The sequence below is a fragment of the Orcinus orca genome, chromosome X (assembly GCF_937001465.1).
Source record: "Orcinus orca chromosome X, mOrcOrc1.1, whole genome shotgun sequence".
Classification (NCBI taxonomy): Eukaryota; Metazoa; Chordata; class Mammalia; order Artiodactyla; family Delphinidae; genus Orcinus; species Orcinus orca.
In genome coordinates, this window is record NC_064580.1 from 61,966,687 (window position 1) to 61,986,541 (window position 19,855).

At 41.7% G+C, this 19,855-nt stretch overlaps 2 protein-coding genes across 6 annotated transcripts in view; both read left to right on the top strand.

Moving 5' to 3' along the window:
* The first annotated feature begins 3,004 nt into the window (after positions 1 to 3,004).
* Positions 3,005 to 16,769, top strand: NONO (non-POU domain containing octamer binding). 4 transcript variants are annotated; one of them, XM_012535176.3, is made up of 12 exons: positions 3,150 to 3,260; positions 3,942 to 3,998; positions 8,664 to 8,823; positions 9,960 to 10,153; positions 11,389 to 11,690; positions 12,584 to 12,679; positions 12,875 to 13,071; positions 13,415 to 13,499; positions 13,929 to 14,031; positions 14,612 to 14,651; positions 14,880 to 14,989; positions 15,724 to 16,769. In XM_012535176.3, exons 3-12 carry the CDS (start codon positions 8,673 to 8,675, stop codon positions 15,856 to 15,858), a joined length of 1,413 nt encoding a protein of 470 aa, XP_012390630.1. In that variant the 5' UTR covers positions 3,150 to 3,260; positions 3,942 to 3,998; positions 8,664 to 8,672; the 3' UTR covers positions 15,859 to 16,769. The 4 variants fall into 4 exon arrangements, with proteins under 4 accessions (XP_012390632.1, XP_012390631.1, XP_033294968.1 ...); XM_012535178.3 differs by lacking the exons at positions 3,150 to 3,260; positions 3,942 to 3,998 and adding an exon at positions 3,005 to 3,110; XM_012535177.3 differs by lacking the exon at positions 3,942 to 3,998 and having other exon boundaries at positions 3,124 to 3,260.
* A 131-nt stretch (positions 16,770 to 16,900) lies between these two features.
* Positions 16,901 to 19,855, top strand: part of ITGB1BP2 (integrin subunit beta 1 binding protein 2) — a 42,847-nt gene continuing 39,892 nt past the window's right edge. For both annotated transcript variants that reach the window (XM_049705123.1, XM_004275749.4), the window contains exons 1-8: positions 16,901 to 17,467; positions 17,724 to 17,773; positions 17,863 to 17,919; positions 17,997 to 18,142; positions 19,019 to 19,113; positions 19,220 to 19,278; positions 19,421 to 19,491; positions 19,611 to 19,710. In XM_049705123.1, coding sequence (XP_049561080.1) covers positions 17,404 to 17,467; positions 17,724 to 17,773; positions 17,863 to 17,919; positions 17,997 to 18,142; positions 19,019 to 19,113; positions 19,220 to 19,278; positions 19,421 to 19,491; positions 19,611 to 19,710 — 642 coding nt within the window. In that variant the 5' untranslated portion in view covers positions 16,901 to 17,403. The remainder of the gene's footprint in view (positions 17,468 to 17,723; positions 17,774 to 17,862; positions 17,920 to 17,996; positions 18,143 to 19,018; positions 19,114 to 19,219; positions 19,279 to 19,420; positions 19,492 to 19,610; positions 19,711 to 19,855) is intronic.

Genomic DNA, 19,855 nt, shown 5'->3' on the forward strand with positions numbered 1-19,855 from the left:
CAGAGGTAATTTACCAGTGATAAAATATGAGACCTATAAATGTCTTTTAATTCATTCCCTTTACCAATCTACTCGTCCTCAACATGAACAATATGCTTCAGTATACTGAGTAGTAATGAAAAGAAAAACCATAAGTATGAGTATATTATTCTCAGCTGACTTCCTCAATGCATTTTCCAGTGGTATCTTTTTTTTCCTAGCATAGATTAGCAATGAATCCACACCAGGCAAAGGATCTTGTTCATAACATAAAGTGTGCATTTGGTGGGGGGACACCCAGCATCAGTGAAAGCCTCATAAAATAAGGGCTTACTATTCTTTGGGATTTCAGTCAGTGCACATTAAAAAAGTATCTGTAGTTGCTAGCACTTTTATAGCCTCTCAGTGGAAGTTAACAGTGGCCAGAAGGGACTAACTTTATTTTGCTTTTAAAAGAAGGCATGAAAACACGTCCACCAAAACTCATGGACCACATCTACAGAGCTGATAAGGGACTAGTTTAAAAAAAAATTCAACACCTTGTTGACAAGGCTCTCAGGGAATTTAACCCGGAAGTTATTCTCTTTTTCTTAACCACTGTGCCACCAGGGAAGCCCAATATACTTCTGTGTATTTTTGAATGTTTCCTTCAATAAGTATATATTACTTTTAAAATCAGAAAAAAAACCCATTATTTTTACAAAACCCTTCAATATCTCTCCGTCACCTACAGATTAAAGTAAAAAATTCTAAGCATGGCACAGGCCCTTAATTGTTTGGCCTATGTCTATCTCTCTAGGCTAATTTCCTGTCACTCAGCCTCCCCACTTCTCTTCAGCCATGACAAATTACCTAAAACATAGGTCATTCTGTCTCTGACCCTTTGCACACTGATCTCTCTGACTTCAACTTCTTAGTTAAGACCCAATTCAAAGGTGCTCTTTTCTGTGAAGGCATTCTTGATCCACTCAAGCAGAGCTACCTTGACCTCTAATATGATACTATTATTTTATTTGCCTACAGTATTGAAGTTATTTGTTTACATTAACATTTCTCTGCTTATGTTGTGATTGCCTTGAGGAGCTACACAAAAGTACAACAATTTTTCTTTTCATTTGTTATTTTAGTTTTTCAATGGTGTAAACAGCTGTCGTGATTAACAAAGTATAAGTTCATTAAAATGGTATTGAATCCATAGTAGCTTTATTTATTTATTTATTTATTTATGGCTGCATTGTGTCTCCGTTGCTGCACGCGGGCTTTCTCTAGTTGCGGCGAGCGGCGTCTACTCTTTGTTGTGGTGTGCAGGCTTCTCATTGCAGTGGCTTCTCTTGTTGCTGAGCATGGGCTCTATGCGTGCAGGCTTCAGTAGTTGTAGCGTGTGGGCTTCAGTAGTTGTGGCATGCAGGCTCAGTAGTTGTGGCATACAGGCTTAGTTGCTCCACGGCATGTGGGATCTTCCTGGACCAGGGCACAAACCCGTGTCCCCTCCATTGGCAGGCTGATTCTTAACCACTGTGCCACCAGGGAAGTCCCATAGTAGCTTTTTTGTAACTATGTATTTTTTCACTTAACAGATACTAGAAACCATCATGCTGGAGTCTCTAAAATATTAGATATGAAAAGTCCTCATAGATCTTTATGCATTTATATGGAAAGATAGCTAAAGTATTTTAAGTGAGAAAGTCATGGCTCAGAAAAGTATGTATAGCTTAATCCTACATGTATAAAAAGGTATGAAGTTTTCCCTTTGACCAGGACAGTACATAGAAAATAAAAATGCAATAATGTCGTAATTGTAATCACTGGGATGAATAGAGGGAGAGACTTTTCTCTTTTTACTCTTGGGTATTGTTTGATTTTTTTTTTCTGTAAGCAAGAAAAAATGGCTTTTTCAGAATAGAGGAATTCTTTTTTCATAATAGAGGTGTTATTTATTCTCAAAAATAACAATTCCATTGGTCTAGATATGTCCAATATGGTAGCCACTAGCCATATGTGACTACTTAATTTTAGCTAATTAAAATGAAATGGAATTAACAATTCAGTTCCTCACTTGCACTCATCATATTTCAAGCCCTCAATGGCCACATATGGCCGGTAGCTACTGTATTGAACAGAGAAGATATAGAACATTTCTGTCATTGCAGAAGGTTCTAGACAGGCTCTAGATCACTGTGTCCCCACATAAGGTGGAGCCAGTCGGAACACCCTGAAACCTTGAGTGTGAATTAGTTAATTAGTGGGAATTAACTACAAACACCTATCACTTGAGTGTTGTAGCCCTTGATTAACCACAGGGCTAGTTAGGCGTTACTGAAAAATGAAGGTGATTACCTAATTGGCATCCTTTGGAATATAGAATCAGTCTGATCTGGAGGCCTACAATGTATCCATGGCAATGATGACACCTGTTGAGTCTCTGTAAATCATGAGAATAGTGATGTTTGGACTGCTGGGTTCCCTGGTTACCATGGAAATGAGGGTACTGGTTACAGTTCTTTGTAATCACACAGAGACTAAAGTATCGATCCCCCCTCCCCCATCCCTTTCTATAACCATAGCCATAGTGATGACTATTTCAGCTGGGCTTTAGGAGTAAACCTGGCAGCAGGAGAAGCAACTAGAAAATCAGATTAAGTAAGGAGTGTCAGGGTGCAAGCCCTAATGAGGAAGTGTGAAAAAAGAAACATGGCGGGGCATTTTTTCAGTAGGAAAAGTCTAGATCTACTACACTGAATACAATGACATTGTTACTCTAGCTTCTTGTACAGGCGCAGTGCAGGAATTCTCAGAGCACGCCTACGCGCACATTTTCTCCCCTTCTGTTTCACTCTCTTTCCACTTTCCTCTCTCCCTTTTTTCCCCTCTCCTTTCCCCCTCCCATCACTTGGTCTTTCGGTCTTTCAGTCAGTCCGTTGATGTCTCTCCTTCCAACCCTTTATCCCCCTCCCCCCTCCTTTTCCGCCTCTAGCGGACGCAACTTGCGCATGCGCACTCGGTACAAAGCCTCGCTCTTTGTCCCCAACTGTCGTTCACACGAACTCAAGTCTTTCGCATTCGGTAGCCAATAAGATCGAAGAAATCGTGGAAAACCGATTCCGCCTCTGGAGATAAACGTTGATTGGCAGGTAAGAAAACCAATAGAGAACGCCACTTTGTAGCCCTTGGAAGCCACAGAGCTCCGTCGTCTGGTTTCCGGCGGTCGCGCGCTCTTTTCTCGGGACGGTAGAGGCCGTGTAGCGTCGCCTTTACTCTGAGGAGAAAACAGTCGGTAGAGGGTGAGTTTGGGGACGACTTAGTTCTTGTTCGAGAGGGGAGTAGGATTTTTCGCGACAGTCGGTGAAGATAGAGGCGAGAGCGAGGCTGGGTTTGGAGGGAGTTGGGCCGTTCGTTCCGAGGCCTCTTAAGGCCTTGTCCCCGCCGCCACACGGCCTCCTCAGCCCACCCGCGGAGGCCCATCGCTCTCCCCTCGCCTCGCCTTCGGCTCTAACCTGGTTCCCGTTTCCCTTCCCGCCTCTTTTCTTTGTGCGACACATCTTGGAATCTGAGCCCTGTCAGTAAGTTCCCCGGCCCTTGAGCCGACCTGGGCCTGAGGGTGTGGGGTCTATTATCCGAGAGCCCTGAAGTCGCGGCTGCAGGAGGAGGCGCTTTGTCGGGTGCTCCTCCTCTCGACCTCTTGAGGCCATTAATTCCGGAGGAGAAAGCGCCCCCCCTCCCAGCGATGTTTTTTTGTAGAAACTCTTAGCTGGGAAGTTCATCTGCTAGTCCAGACCTCGCCGCTTTTCTAGGCAGGTTCCTGGAGGCTTTTTTTTTTTTTTTGGTCTTGTTGCCTAGCTACTCGACCCATCTATGACATCACTTTTTAAAATGAAAATGAATGTTATGGATTTTCTATTGGGTAATTTACATTTGGAAAAATTATTGTCGAAAGTTGATGCTTTTCTTTGTGTTCTTAACAGAGAAGTCGAGGTTAGAGAGGACTGGGAGGCACTTTGCTATCTTCGGTGGAAGTTGAGGTAGGTGTAGGGGGTAGAGTTGCCAGATGAAATACAGGACACCCCGTTAGATTTGAATTTCACGTAGGCAACAGATTATTTTTTAGTATACGTTGCATGGGACTTATACTAAAAATCATTCATTTTTTAACACCTGAAATTCAAATTTAACTGTAGTGTGTTTTTATTTGATACGTCTGGCAACTGTAATGGGAGGGTGCTGGTTGCACTTACATTGTTTCTTTGTCCGACTTCTTATTACTAAAGGTCTTAAGAGACTCTTAGGAAAGGACCTTACCATGCCAGTGCCTCCTACAGCTTTCAGGCTGGTCCACATCCAGGCAGCCATCTCCGCCTGGTAGATTTTTACTAGATTTACCCCCACAGTTTCCACTAAAAAATTTGATCCTTTTCCTGAAAATTAAGGGGACATTTATTTAGATTTCAGATATATGTGATGTAGTGTTTGGTCTGTACCTGAACAACATTTGTGCAGTTGTGTTGCAAATAGCACCAGTTTTTCTAACATAAATATGTGTTTTCTCTCAAGAAGGTCCATCAGGGTTAGACTTATGGGCAGATAAGTAGACAGAAATCCTTACTAATGATCTTTATGCTGTGTTCTTTTCTCAGAGGCCCAGTGGTTAGGGGGCAGTGAATTTATTACCAAGATACCTGCACATACTTACAAATTATATTGGTGGTCACCATCAGAAGTACATTATAGGGACAACACTTACTGAGTACTTGCTACTTTGTGGGCACTGTTTTAGGTGATTTATACAATATTTAGTGTTCACCGTTGAATGCCTGCTTGGGAAATAAAAAACTGAAGGGAAAGATTATAAAGATTGGCAGTATGGAGACATTTATTCAACACAAAGGTAGGCAGTTTGGTTGTAAAAATATTTTTGCTAGAATGCAGAAGAGCAGGGGAAGAATGTAATTGATGACATTTGTCTAACTGGAGCACCCACCATATGTAGAATTAAGGGTAGTGGTTGCCAGCAGGAACAAGTGACCTCATTTAGTCAAAATAACCAGCCCTGTGAGATAGATGTTACAGGTGAGGAAACTGAGGCTCAGAAGTTAAGTGACATTTTAGTAAGTTTTTTGGATTCTGAACTCTAAAATCAAGGTGAGCTTGATTACACAGTTTGTAGCATAGGGATGAGTATGAGCTTTAGAGTTCAACAGACCTGAGTTCTACTCCATGCTCCATCACATTTTTGTGTGACCTTGGATGTGCATCAGTTTTCTTATTCAGAAGAATGATAGTTATGAGCATTAAATGAGATAATACGGACTTAGCACAGTGCCTGACATATAGTGGTCAATAAATATCTGGTATTATCATCTTAACTACCAGGCTACACTTTCTAAAACCAAAAATAACCTCCCTTGAAGTAATTCTAAATGGTTTAGGACATCCCAGTGCTCAAGATCATTTCTACTAAGTTGTAAAATGGCTTTTTTTGAAATGCAGTGGTGAGGTGTGGTTAGGATGTAAATATAGAGTTTTTAATATTTCAGTTTTGAGTGGATCGCTATAAGGATTTCTGTTAACATATACATTGTGGGTTCCTGAATGGGATGCAGGGTATTGAGGCTGGGGCCACTGACTCTTATATTAAAGGCTGGAGGAAAAAACAAAGAGGCTCCTTGGATTCTAGCCAGAGGTAAGAACTAGTTGGAGAAATGGCTGTGGATAATTCAAGTTTCTGCTGTAGGCCACTTTGAGGTCAGGGGAATGGAGGTGTTTGATTCATGGGATTCAAATAGGAAAAGATCTGGTTCTAACGCCCACTTACCTATCCTCACCTGTAGCTGGAGTAGACTTTAAATTTTGTAGGAAATTTTTAATTTCCTACTTTTATATCTTGTTTTTAAAAACATTTTTTAAGGTATCCCATTTGCTGTGAAACTGGTACACTTATTCATGGTGCTTAAAGTTGTTACACTATGTGGCAAGAGTCACAAAGGCATTTAATTATTCTATTTTTAAGAATTTATCCTAAGGAAATCAACAGAAAGCTATAAGCAAGAAGGTATTTATTTCAGCATTTTAATAGGAAAAAGCTGAAAACAGCCTAAATGTCTCATAGGGAGTAGTTTAGTAAATTAGTGTACATCCAATTGGACTTTATGTAGCCATTAACAAGTATAATTAAGTTGACACTATAGAAATGGGGAAAGGGTGAATATACAACAATGCATTTATGATTACAGTTTTGAAATGATAGTGTATGTTTTGAAGGTAAATAAGCAAAAATGGAAATTGTGGGAGGAATATTTAGTCATGGAGGTGCCCCAAGATTTAGCTGTGAGCATTGTTTATAATGGTGAAAAGTTAGAAACAGCCCAAGTGTCCCAACGCAATAGGGGCTTGGTTGACAGCTGAATACTTTGTCTGCCAACAGTAAATGTAGAAGATTTAGTGACATGGAATATACCATTTAGAATACATACAAATGTATAAATCAGTGACTGAAAGGGTATACCAAAATGTTAACAGTGACTTTTGTAGTGGTGGGTCTTCGGGGTTTTCTTTATTTTTATTTCTACGTTTTCTATGTTAAAGATGTATTTTGTACCTTATTAATGAGAAACAAAAGATTAATGAAATGATACAAATGAGAATTCAAGTCTTGGCTTGAATGTCAGGTTTCTAGTGAGGCTAACCTCACAGGTCTATTTAAAATTGCAATCTTCCCCCTTCCACTCCCTGTCCATTTTTCCCCCCCTCCACCCCCTTTTCTTTATTTTCCCCTACACTTAACCTCTTCTTAAGTACTGTGTAATTTAATTATTATATATATTGTTTTCTCTCCCTGGAAGGCTATCACTGCTGAAGGCAAGAATCTGCTTTGTTCATTGAGGCATCCCAAGCACCTAGAATAGTGCCTAGCAAATAGGAAGCATTCAGTGAATATTTGTTGAATGAATTAGTTTAAAAAATTAGTAAAAAAATTATCAATCTACAAGCAGGACAGATTTCATTTTTGCCCACCTTCTGTTTCTTATCTACATTCATGCATTTAAAAAAACACTTCCCCTCTTAAAGCATCATTTTTCATGTTTACATGGTCTTTATAATTTTTAATGCTGTGTAACATTCCATTGTATAGATGTACCACAATTTATTAAAAACACTGCCCCTAATTTTGGGTACCTAAGTCATTTTTATCATTTTTGTTACCAGAAAGCCCATAACAGTGAGTATTTCTTGGATGTAGTTTTAAATTTTAAAATGATATTCTTAGGATAAATTACTGGAAGTAGAATTCCTGAGTTAAAAGAATAGGAACATCTTGATAGCTCTTGTTACCTATTGTCTTATGAAACAACTTTTGGATACAGAACTTAATTGCATTGATGTTTTCAGTTTTGGTGGGATATGATATAAAATGTATTAGAAAGTTTTTATACACATAGAAGTATTCTTATATACCCATAATCCAAAATCAACAGTTATTAAGCCTTTGTCACATTTTTTTTTGTCTGAGGAATATAATTTCTTTTAAAGGAATCATGTTAATAATAGAGTATTCAGGGAAAAGGTCCTTTTCTGCATCTTTCCTTCAGTTAAATCTGACTGGAGGGTCCTGTGTTGAGGGGAAAAGATTCAGGATTGATTTTGCCCTTTAATTTACTGGAGAACTGCCTTTGGATGAGGAAGATGGTCCTCACTTTGTTAACCTGATCCATTAGGAAATTTCCATTTTAAAACCATCAACTTTTGTATTCAGTCTGGATTATACCAGGAGTTTTCATTTAATTTTATGCTGCTTTTTTTTTTTTTTTTTTTTGGCCACACCTGTGTGGCTTATGGGATCTCAGTTCTCCAGCCAGGGATTTAACTCAGGCCACAGTAGTGAAAGCCCAGAATCCTAACCACTAGGCCACCAGGGAACTCCCTTATGTTGATTTTTAAATGACAGAATTTAAGATTTTATGATTGTATAATTTTGTATTTGCTGCTTTTATTGCTTTGGTAGTCGTTTATTTTTCCATTGTGATTAATAGCAGTATTTACCTAGTGTTTACTATATGCCAGTACAGAACTAGTGTTTTCACATACTCATTAATCTTTATAGCTACTTTGAGAGGTAGGTATTTTTATTATTCCCTTTATAACAGCTTAAGAAACTGGTGCAGAAGTAATTTACTAAGTAGTACATGGCTAGTAAGTAAGTATTAGGACCATGCTTCAAATCTAAGTATATCTAACTCCACAGCCCATACTTTTCCTGCTGTTCATTCCACAGTATCTACTGTAGGCTAGGACTGCAAAGTACCAGAGAAGAACAAGACTTATTATTAGTCCTTGTGATAACTAGAATCTGTTTTAGTCATTGTGTTTTAAAGTGTGCTTTAATATTATGATAAGGCCAATTTTTAGGGAGTAGATTCTTTTGGGAAAGTAGTTTCCTATTAATCCATATAGTTATTGAACTGGAAGTTTCCTCAAGTCATTCTAGTGCAAGCTGTTCTTACCTAGTACTTGTCTAGTTTCTATGTACAACATAACTGCTAGTGCTGGTGGTTTTTAGATTTTTGAATTGTACTCCTTTGCCATACTTGTTAAAAATAATACCAAAGGTGATTAATGACATACAAGTCATCAGGAAGATGGCTGATTGTGCTCTTAGCACTGAATGTATTTGACCTACCGTTTCTTTTTAGGGTGCAAAAATGCAGAGCAATAAAACTTTTAACTTGGAGAAACAAAACCACACTCCGAGGAAACATCATCAGCATCACCATCAGCAGCACCACCAGCAGCAACAGCAGCAGCCACCACCTCCACCAATACCTGCAAATGGGCAACAAGCCAGCAGCCAAAGTGAGTACATGCTAGGTAGTGGGGTAGAAATAGGTCCCTTCTTGGGAATAGTTTCTGGATTTTTAGATTAGATTCTTGGGATTATAAAGTAATGGGCCTTTGTAGCACACCTTTGTTGTTCTTTTCTCTATTTACCTCTTAATACTTAGAATAGAAAAAGGCTGATTCTCTGAAATAAGGAGCAGACATGTAGGATAGCAGTTGAGTACAGGTTGCTTTGCTGCATTGGCACATTCTGTTGCTAGACAGATGGCTGCATGCTTTACCTCAGAGCTTGGTTCTTAGAGGTAAGCATCAGATGACTAGTACATAGAGAAAATATAGAAAAGGTCTTTAAGACTTAATGGAGAAGAAATCTGGTATTAAGTATTATATTTTTATCTTGGGGCCTGTGCCACCCCATTTTTAAAAAAAATATTTATTTATTTATTTGATTGCACTGGGTCTTAGTTGCAGCAGGCAGGCTTCCCAGTTGTGGCATGCGAACTCCCAGCCTTGGCATGCATGTGGGATCTAGTTCCCTGACCAGGGATCAAACCCGAGCCCCCTGCATTGGGAGCCTGGAGTCCTGTACACTGTGCCACCAGGGAAGTCTCTGTGCCACCCCATTTTTAATCAGAGTAAAAGGTCTTTAAAGGTATGTTTCCATCCATTCAGCAAATTTTGAGCACCTGTTGTGTGCCTCTAAGACTACAACCAACCTCAACCCTCTTTTATTTCCAGAGATTCCTACAAAGAATACTCTTTCCTAACTCATTCTTTTCATTCCATTACCCCAAGCCTGAAAGAATGGGAACTGTTAAGGTTATGAAGATTAGTGAGGGATTGGGAAATGGAACAATTATGTTTTAAATGTAAAAATCTGATCTCTTCTGATCTAGGGCTCCTTGACTTGCTTAATTTTCTCTTTCTGTCTCTGAGTTAGTCCGGGGTGGCTCCTGGCCCATAGTAGAGTTGTTAAGAAGTCTCCCCAGATCTCTGCCTACTGCTTTCACATTCTAAGGTGCAATTTACCGATAAGTGGTTAGTGGATAGATTCCGTTGGGAAATGGTGTTTGACTTCTCTACAGCAATTATATTGCCCATCTAGCGGCAGTTGTAACTCTTTGAGAATGTGACTGTGTGTCTTCTCTCAGATGAAGGCTTGACTATTGACCTGAAGAATTTTAGGAAACCAGGAGAGAAGACCTTCACCCAGCGTAGCCGGCTCTTTGTGGGCAATCTTCCTCCTGACATCACTGAGGAGGAAATGAGGAAACTATTTGAGAAATATGGGAAGGCAGGCGAAGTCTTCATTCATAAGGACAAGGGCTTTGGCTTTATCCGCTTGGTGAGCAACTGTGGGCTTTTAGAGCATGTGCTCTAAAAGGTGGGGAAGCTGGGCAATGATGGATATGGAAAGTTAGGCAGTAGAAATAATTCTCAGATGATATTAAAAGCTTATAGTTACAGTTGGCGGAACAGGACAAAAATGCAGATTTTATTTTAATTTTTCCTCATAGGTTTTTGTTTTGTTTCAAGGACAACATAGGTTTATTTGCCTAGGACTCTGGGGATAAAGTATGCCCTTTGGAACTTTTTTGTTTTAATTCGGAAATTTCAAACATACAGAAGTGGAGTGAATAGTATAATGAACCTGCATGTACTCGTTACCCAGCTTCAGTAACTATCAACTCATAGTTAATTTTGTTTTATCTCTACCCTTCTATTTACTGCTCCCCACAAATATTTTAATAAATTAGACTTTTTTCCCAAAAAAAATGAAAAAAGGTTTTTATTTTAGTAATGATCAAGGTTTATATAATTTATTTCCAAAGCCCTTACACATATGTTATCTCACTTAAGATTCGTCAAAACCTTGAGGGAACAGTTTTATTTGTATCTATTTTCTTAAAAATTTTAAGTGTAGATCTTTTAAAAAAATCTGATTTGATTTAGGAAATTTGTTTAAGTGCATGGGGGAAACGTTTCTGGGCATTATCTATCTCCATAAATGAGGGACATAATGTGCTAGCAAGATCACTGGATGTTACGGTCAGAACTAGTCTTCATTCCAGATCTACCACTAACTATATAGGCAAGTCATTTTTTCTAGGGCTCAGCTTCCTCTTCAGTAATGTGGAGGGTCCCATCAAGGTCTGTGGTTCTAAAAAGGCCTCTTGTAGGGCATAGTGATTCTGGTTAAACTTGTATGTAGCTAGCAAAAATTAAAATAATTCTGGCTGCTGTATTTTAAGGGTAGGCTTTATGATGGTCATTCTTGTCCAGATGATCTGTTAACACTTCAGGGAATAGCCTATGATACCAGTGACCATGTAAGTGGTATTAACTCTAGAATTTCCAGTTGATATATTGCAAGGCCATCAGAGAAATTAGGCTAACCAAAGAGTTATCTGAAACACCTGACTCCATTCTTCCAGTTCTATCCATGTTTCTTTGTATGCTTGTTGCCAAGGGTTTTTTGGGTTTTTTTGGAGACATTGAGCTATTCTTCTTGAGGCTCTTGATGGCTGTGTACGTGATCTTTGTCCAACTGAGTTATTCTGACTTTCCTCTGCTTCCTAGGAAACACGAACCCTAGCAGAGATTGCCAAAGTGGAACTGGACAACATGCCGCTCCGTGGAAAGCAGCTGCGTGTGCGCTTTGCCTGCCATAGTGCATCCCTTACAGTCCGAAACCTTCCTCAGTATGTGTCCAATGAACTGCTGGAGGAAGCCTTTTCTGTGTTCGGCCAGGTGGAGAGGGCTGTAGTCATTGTGGATGATCGAGGAAGGCCCTCAGGAAAAGGCATTGTTGAATTCTCAGGGAAGCCAGCGGCTCGGAAAGCTCTGGACAGATGCAGTGAAGGCTCCTTCCTGCTAACCACGTGAGTGAGGGGTCATTTTCAGAAACATACCTTAAATGCTACTTCCTTCTGTGGTCTGGGGAGCTAGCCTCTAAGAACCATGTTCCTGTGTTCATTTAAAGACTTTTGATATAATTCAGCTCTAGTAGAGTTTTCAGTGTACTCTTAAATTAATGGAAATGGTATGAGGATCTAAAAATAAACCTTTGCAGTCTTTCAGTAGGTTGTCATTTAATCAGTGTTAAGTCTCCCCTTATGGTGAAGTTTTAGAACTCTAAAAAGTTGTTTTGTGCATGTAGCATCTCTCTTAGTATTTACCCCAAGTCGTTACCTTGAGTTCTGTAGATACCATATATAAAGGCTGCACTTGGAACGTCCCTGATGGCCCAGTGGTTAAGAATCTGCCTGGCAATGCAGGGGACATGGGTTTGATCCCTGGTCCGGGAAGATCCCACGTGCCACGGAGCAACTAAGCCCATGCGCCACAATACTGAGCCCACACACCACAACGACTGAAGCCCGTGTGCCTAGAGCCAGTGCTCTTCAACAAGAGAAGCCACCATGATGAGAAGCCCCCACACCACGACGAAGAGTAGCCCCTGCTCACCGCAACTAGAGAAAGCCTATGCGCAGCAGCAAAGACCCAATGCAGCCAAAAAAATAAATAAAATTTAAAAATAAATAAATAAAGGCTGCACTTAAGTCCTCCACCTACTTAAAGACTGTATTCAGAGATCTGAAACCTGACTCTATCCTGTCAACCCCAGATTCCACATGATGCCATTAAAAGGGCGTGGTTACTTAGGACTGGGTATAAAAACCCCTTCAGAAGTATGTTTAATTGTCCAGTCCTGACCCCTAACTAGTTCACTGTGCCGGTATAATTTGATTAACACTGAGCGTCTCTCTCCCAGATTTCCTCGACCTGTGACTGTGGAGCCCATGGACCAGTTAGATGATGAAGAGGGACTCCCAGAGAAGCTGGTTATAAAGAACCAGCAATTTCACAAGTATGTGGTCCTGATAGATTCCCTGTTAGGTATTTGCCTGTTCTTAAGGAAGCTTGTAAAGAGATGTGTAAAAGAGGCACATCTTTGCTGTATGTGTTCACTGGCAGCCATCGTCTTGGCCCTGAGGAGGAATGTAGTGTTTTGTTGGGAAAATCTTGGACAAAAGTTTTAGTAACCTAGGAACCTTGTGTATAGGGAGCGAGAGCAGCCACCCAGATTTGCACAGCCTGGCTCCTTTGAGTATGAGTATGCCATGCGCTGGAAGGCACTTATTGAGATGGAGAAGCAGCAGCAGGACCAAGTGGACCGAAACATTAAGGAAGCTCGTGAGAAGCTGGAGATGGAGATGGAGGCTGCTCGCCATGAGCACCAGGTCATGCTAATGAGGCAGGGTGAGTATCGGCCTGTAAGTCTTATAACTAGAAGAAGGACAGAGTAACTTTTTTCAGGAGTTTCTTTATCAATCAGTAGAGAAAGGCCTAAACTTCAACTTTTATTCTCTGAAATATTTTGTTGATCTTGGTAGGCAAATGAGCTTGGAGATGTGGCAGAGGATACTGGATTCTGTGGAGAAGGAAATAATAGGTTTGACTTCATTTTTGGAATCTGGATACCTCGGATGGCCACTCAGGGATTAAATATCCCCTTTGCTTTCTGGATCTATCTTTATGGAAAATTACTGGGCCTATATGAGGATCATGAAGAATACGCTCAGTCAGTCTGTTGTTTTCATAGATTTGATGAGGCGTCAAGAAGAACTTAGGAGGATGGAAGAGCTGCACAACCAAGAAGTGCAAAAACGAAAGCAGCTGGAGCTCAGGTAACTCTTTTCTCCAACCCTTTTTATCTGACAACTTTAAAATGTAATGTCTCTCTCCTGTTTCCTACCACCATGCTACCTCATGCATTTGTAAATATGTTGGCAAATATTTCCTGGCTGCTTCTCAAGTTCTCCCTTTAGATGGGAGATGTTTCAGGTACCCATGGTTCTAGGAATTCCTGGGACTGCGCTAAAGAGGAAAGCAGCTGAGTGCTGGTCTTATGAGACTGGCTCCTTTGGGAAAGAACTTTTTTCCCTGAAGGACACATCTGGGTTGTTTTAGGGCTGGGCACATTTAACAGTGAGTTTCCTGGAGAGCTATGATAGTTTTCAGTAGGCTCTTGATCTCCTTGGCTGAGTCCCCTATTAAGATAATCTGTTCGAGTTTTGGAATGCCTCTGCTTAAATATCTTGGTGACTTCTCTGTAGGCAGGAAGAGGAGCGCAGGCGCCGTGAGGAAGAGATGCGGCGGCAACAAGAAGAAATGATGCGACGACAGCAGGAAGGATTCAAGGGAACATTCCCTGATGCGGTATTATCTCCCATGTGCCCATGATATGAAAAACTCATCATGAATTGTCCATTAGGACTATTAAAAACACACTAGGCTATGACCAATTTTTCCATTCTATGACACTCCTTATAGAAAGAAGCATTCATAGGAAGGAAAGGTAAGGTTTGAAGAGGAGCTCTTGCCTCACAGGCAATTTAGGATGAAAAGCTGGGAGGCCATTGTATGCTGTTTAAACTCAGTGACTGCAGGATCAGATAGACCCAGTCCTGTAGCAGCCTTGACTGGTCTTCTGATGTCCTTGGCAGCTGTACAGGTTGGAGCCCTAGAAGAAATCAGCTATGTCTCTCCTTTTCTTTCATCTTTCCTTCTGTTCCTAATAGGAAACTCTGACTTGTGTCCTAGTAGCTCTAATCTTGAATTCATTGTACAGCTGTAATGAGTTCAAGGAGCTGTTGTTGATGTTCTTCCTCAGCTTGGTCTCAGTGCACTTAGGATGTGTTATCACTGTCTACTTCCCTTAGTATATGGGCCTCAGTGGATTGTGGTAGAATGAATGCAGTGCTGTCGTGGACTGTCTTGAGTATTTTTTGTTTTTCAGAGAGAGCAGGAGATACGAATGGGCCAGATGGCTATGGGAGGTAAGGACTTAAGGGGTTAATGGCTCTGATTTCCTTTTTTGTCTCGTCTCTGGTAAACTAGGTAGCTTCTCCTACCTAGTCCAAATTTAAGAGGCTTGACATTTCTGGGAGCATCATTTTGGTGGGAGGGTAACATGTCTTAGCCCAGAGATCTTGAATTATTTCCTTTGGCATAGAAAAAGACTGACAATCTCTGTCTCCTATACTGATCACACTGCTCTGCTTTAGGTGCTATGGGCATAAACAACAGAGGCGCTATGCCCCCTGCTCCTGTGCCAGCTGGTACCCCAGCTCCTCCAGGACCTGCCACTATGATGCCAGATGGAACCTTGGGATTGGTAATAAACTGCAGGGCCTTATAGTAACTCTAAATGGTAATAGGAGGAGGAAAGACTTTGCCTTCGTGATCCCTGGGCCTGCCACAATTTTGCTACAGATAACAGTTTTTAGGATCACTGTTATCCATGAAATATTACCTCAAGATCTTTGTTTGGAGTCTTGTGCAAACCCAGTCTCAGACTATATTTTACCCAGGAGTTAAGCAAATAACTGTCTGACTGGGTAGTCTTGATTGACTGTTTAGTTGCTACACTGGGTGAACAGGTTCTTCTTTGGAGGGAAGGCAACGAAGGCTAGGCATTATCACATAAAATAGATGTGAGTCCAAAAGCTTTATGGCTCATACAATCCTGAGGTGGTTTTAGTTCTACTGTCAAAATGTTTCAATTAGATAGGCTTAAGGTTGCTGAAGAGTGATGGCCTGCCCTCGTCCATATACCTGGTTCAGGAAAAAGGACTTGGCTAGCACTTATCCAGCCTAGGAATTTAGTATGTAATATTGCTTAGCATGTAGAAATACGAATAAAAAGTTAAAGGTAGGATGGTTGGGTAGGACTGTATTTCAGGCTACTTTCCTTTTAGGGATAGCCACTAGAGTTCTAAACAGGCTTGGTCAACCCTACCATCAGGAGCCTTGAATAGTTGGGTGGAAATGGCCTCCGGGGAGGGACTACAGATGGGTGGGAAGCTAGGGCATAGGTTCTATTATAACATTGCTCTCTTTCTCTTTAAGACCCCACCAACAACTGAACGCTTTGGCCAAGCTGCTACAATGGAAGGAATTGGGGCAATTGGTGGAACCCCTCCTGCATTCAACCGTGCAGCTCCTGGAGCTGAATTTGCTCCAAACAAACGTCGCCGATACTAATAAAATTGCAGTGTCTAGTTTCCCAAAACCCTTAAAAGAAGGACCCTTTTTGGACTAGATGAATTCTACCCTGGAAAAGTGTACTAGGTGAATTCTACCCTGGAAAAGTGTTAGGGATTCCTCCCGATAGTTAGGTCTTCCCTGCCTGTAGTACTCTAGGGAGTATGCTGGAGGCAGAGGGTAAGGGAGGGGCGATATTTAACAAATCAGTTCTGTGTGGTATATCCTTTAACTAACCAGTTCTGTGTGGTGCATTCCTAAAGTCTCATGTGATTGTTGAGAGCCTGAGGGGCGGGGAGCCATGACAAAATGGATCCAGTTAGGGCCATTAATCTTAATCATTCCACTCTTTGTCCACCCTGTTCTATTTGCTTTCTTGTCCTTACACCCCCCATCCCAGAGACACTGCCACATATACCACAAAAACCAAACATCCCCTAATGACCTTGGCCCCATTGCTCCATTCACTCCCAGGTGGGAATTCAGGCAGATGTCCACAGAGGTCACAGGCAACATACATACGGTTCTGTTATATCCCATATATTATGCCTTTGTGTCCTAAGGAAGACATTTTCTCTTAGAGATTTTCATTTAGTATATCTTTAAAAAAACTGTTGTGTTAAACTTGCCTCCATCTTTTTCTTGGGTAAGGACAACTCAGAAATGGCCCTTTTGTGTCTATGATATTGCTGTTCACAGCTTTTCTTGATAGGCCTAGTACAATCTTGAGAATAGGGTTGCTGTATGCTGAAGGTCAGACAGTAGCTCTTAGCTTTGCCTATCTTAGGTAGTTATGCTGTGCATTTTTTATTGGTGTACCATGATTGATTTGTCCCTGATACCTTTGGAGTTTTTCTGAGAAATGAAGTAATGCAACATCAACTTATTAAAATACATTTTAAGCCTTTTAATTTTCTGTGCTGTTTTTGAAGGGGCAAGGAGGGAGGGGAGTTCTGTCTCAGATGAGCACAAGGCTATAAGAATAATCCTTTATGACCTTTTGCTTAAAGTATTAATCATCTATCCAGGCAAACATGGGGAGGTTGGATGCATGCTATGACTGAAGTGGTTGACAAAGATCCGGGGCTATTGGTGGTACACAGAAGTAATGAGGATGGGAGGAAAGCTGCTGCTCTGAAAGGGAGAAAATGGGCTGGAGGAATTGGGATACCTTCAAGCTGGGAGGGGGCTCAAAATTGGTATTCATTTCTGAGCAGCTGCTGGTATGTCAGAGGCTTGGAATTGGCATGGTAAATCTAAAACCGTCTCAGCAGTGGTTAGCTGACCTCACCCAAGTTCCAAGCCCTACTCTGCTTGATCCTTTTTTCTTGAGCCTCAGAGCTAAAATGTTCCTGAGCTCTTTCCTATTGGCTGGGCAGACCAATTGAAGTTCCCTTGCCCATGTTAGGAGGTGTACGCCTCCTGAACTAAAGATAGAAACAGCTGGCCCTTCCAGGCAGCTAAAAGCCTCCAGACTAAGAGGTGTTCCCCACTCGGCAGCCAGACTCCTTGAAACACCCTTTCAATAATTCTACCAACGCCTCCATGTCTCTACTCTGCCGTAACAAAGGCTGTGGGCAGCGCTTTGACCCCCAAACCAACCTTCCTGGTGAGTAATCCTGACCTTGCCAGGAGCTCTGTGAGTGCTGGGGGAGTTGTCAGCTGTGGGCACTCTGTTAAAGGAAGAAAGAAAAGAAAAATTTAGTGTACCTGCCATAGTTAATTGGTCTGAGTGATTTTCAGTCTTTACTGATTTTTTTTACATCATATGGAAAGACTGTAAGCATATAAACCTGGAAAAAAGGTAAGAAGTGATGTTTGGTATAGTATCTTTCCTTCCTTGATCCTTCTACCGGTATCCACAGATTCCTGTTGCCATCACCCTGGGGTCCCAATCTTCCATGATGCACTTAAGGTGAGGAATAGGCAAGGGGGGATAGCAAGAGCATTTCGCAAAAGAAATATAGCCAGGAATCTAAGCTGAGCTGGATCTCTTGTTATCAGGGTTGGTCCTGCTGCCGGAAGCGAACTGTAGATTTCTCTGAGTTCTTAAACATCAAGGTAAATTCTTTACTTCCTGGGATTCTGCCCCTAACAGAAGGATTCTATCCCTAATCCTCTCTCCTTATCTGTACTAGGGCTGTACTGTGGGACCACACTGTGCTGAGAAGCTCCCTGAGACCCCTCAACCTGAGGGCCCTGCGACAAGCAGTTCACTTCAGGAGCAAAAACCTCCGAATACGATTCCAAAGTCAGCAGAGACTTTGCGCCGAGAGAGGCCCAAGTAAAGAGGAGGAGGTCCCTGGGTTTTTCCTACATTAACGGAGCTTACTAGGGGTGATTAATGGGTCATTGAGGTTTGGGGACTAGTCACTAGAGGTGTCAGGAGACCCAAGGGTCAAGGCTTGGTGTATCTTTGGTGCCTTAGGTGAAATTTGTGTCCGGAAATAATGTCCTTTGTGCTAAAGTGGTACGGGGTGATGGGATAGGTATTCTGTGGGGTTTTTTTGTTTTGTTTTTTTTTGGGTTTTTTTGGCCGCTCCGTCTGGCATGTGGGATCTTAGTTCCCTGACCAGGGATTGAACCTGTGCCCATGCAGTGGAAGCACAGTTAACCACTGGACCGCCAGGGAAGTCCTGGGATAGGTATTTTGAATCAATAGAGTAGATAGCCTCTTGTGAATACATACTTAGTTATAATACAAGGGAGATTGTTGAGAATGACTTTTTTTTCTTTTGGAAAAGAGCTTTAAAATAAGGTTTGCATCAAGAAAAGGATGTAGTAGTATTGGCAGCCAGGAGACTGCAGAGAAGAATAAGTTAATTTTGTGGAAATAGTATGAGCAACAGAAGAAAGTCATATTAGGTCTATAACTAATTAGATGAAGAAGAAGAGGGAATGATGCAGTTCTGCAGAGAAATATGGTTGGATTTAGAGCAACTGAATAGATGGGCAAGAGGAGCCCTGGAGAATTCCCCAGGGTTCAAGGATTTGGCATGTCCACAGAGGAGAAAATTGGCAATGGGGTTGCTACCCATCTTCTCTAACCCTGCTCCACTTTCACCAGACTTCTTCGATTCCATTACCAGTGGTGGGAAGGTTGGCGCTGTTGATCACGGTTAGTGGGTCAGGACTAAATCACCCCACCCATACTCCCTAGGTCAGAGTTGCCTCCAAAGCTGCTTCCGCTAAATATATCCCAAGCCCTGGGAATGGCACTGGAACAGAAGGAATTAGACCAAGAACCTGGAGCAGGTAAGTGGGTCTTTAGTAGGACAGGCTTCACAGGCAGGAATTTAGTGAAAGTGGCAATTGGGTGGAGGAAATGAATAGGGTTCCTGACTCTGTTTCCTTTGCCCAGGACTTGACAGTAGTCTGATCCAGACTGGTGCCAGCTGCCAGAACCCAGGATGTGATGCTGTGAGTGAGAGTTTGTGGAGGACTCAAGCATGTGGTTGAGAGATGCCATGCCTGAGGGATAACTGGGTATAGATATGAGGCTGCATAGGGTACATTTTTAAATGACCCAATTCTTTTCCTGATTCTCCTTTATCTGTCTTAGGTTTACCAAGGCCCGGAGAGTGATGCTACTCCATGTACCTACCACCCAGGAGCACCTCGATTCCATGAGGGGTGATGGAGGGGACTGGGTGGGCTGTGAGACAGGTTTCTCCCAATGTTGACCTTAAGATGGAAGTGGGGGCTTGTGGGGACGGGAAAGGAGAGTCAGTTGAATTCTATTCCTACCTCAGGATGAAATCTTGGAGTTGTTGTGGTATCCAGACCCTGGATTTTGGGGCATTCCTGGCACAGCCAGGGTGCAGAGTTGGTAGACATGACTGGGGGAAGCAGGTAAGTCCCGACTTTCCTGAACTCTTGATTAGAACCCAATTCCAAAATAATTTCTTCTCCCTGTACCTCATGGCCAAGCTCTGTATCTTCTCCCTTTTGCATGGACCAAATAAGATTCTGCTCCTTATCCTTTACCAGCCCAGTG

What these genes read in the sequence shown, in the direction of transcription:
- NONO (XM_012535178.3), top strand. Translation starts at nt 8,673, where the DNA reads ATGCAGAGCAATAAAACTTTTAACTTGGAGAAACAAAACCACACTCCG. An exon ending in AGGGAACATTCCCTGATGCG is followed by an intron (nt 14,032 to 14,611) that starts GTATTATCTCCC and finishes TTTGTTTTTCAG; the next exon opens with AGAGAGCAGGAGATACGAAT. An exon ending in GGGCCAGATGGCTATGGGAG is followed by an intron (nt 14,652 to 14,879) that starts GTAAGGACTTAA and finishes GCTCTGCTTTAG; the next exon opens with GTGCTATGGGCATAAACAAC.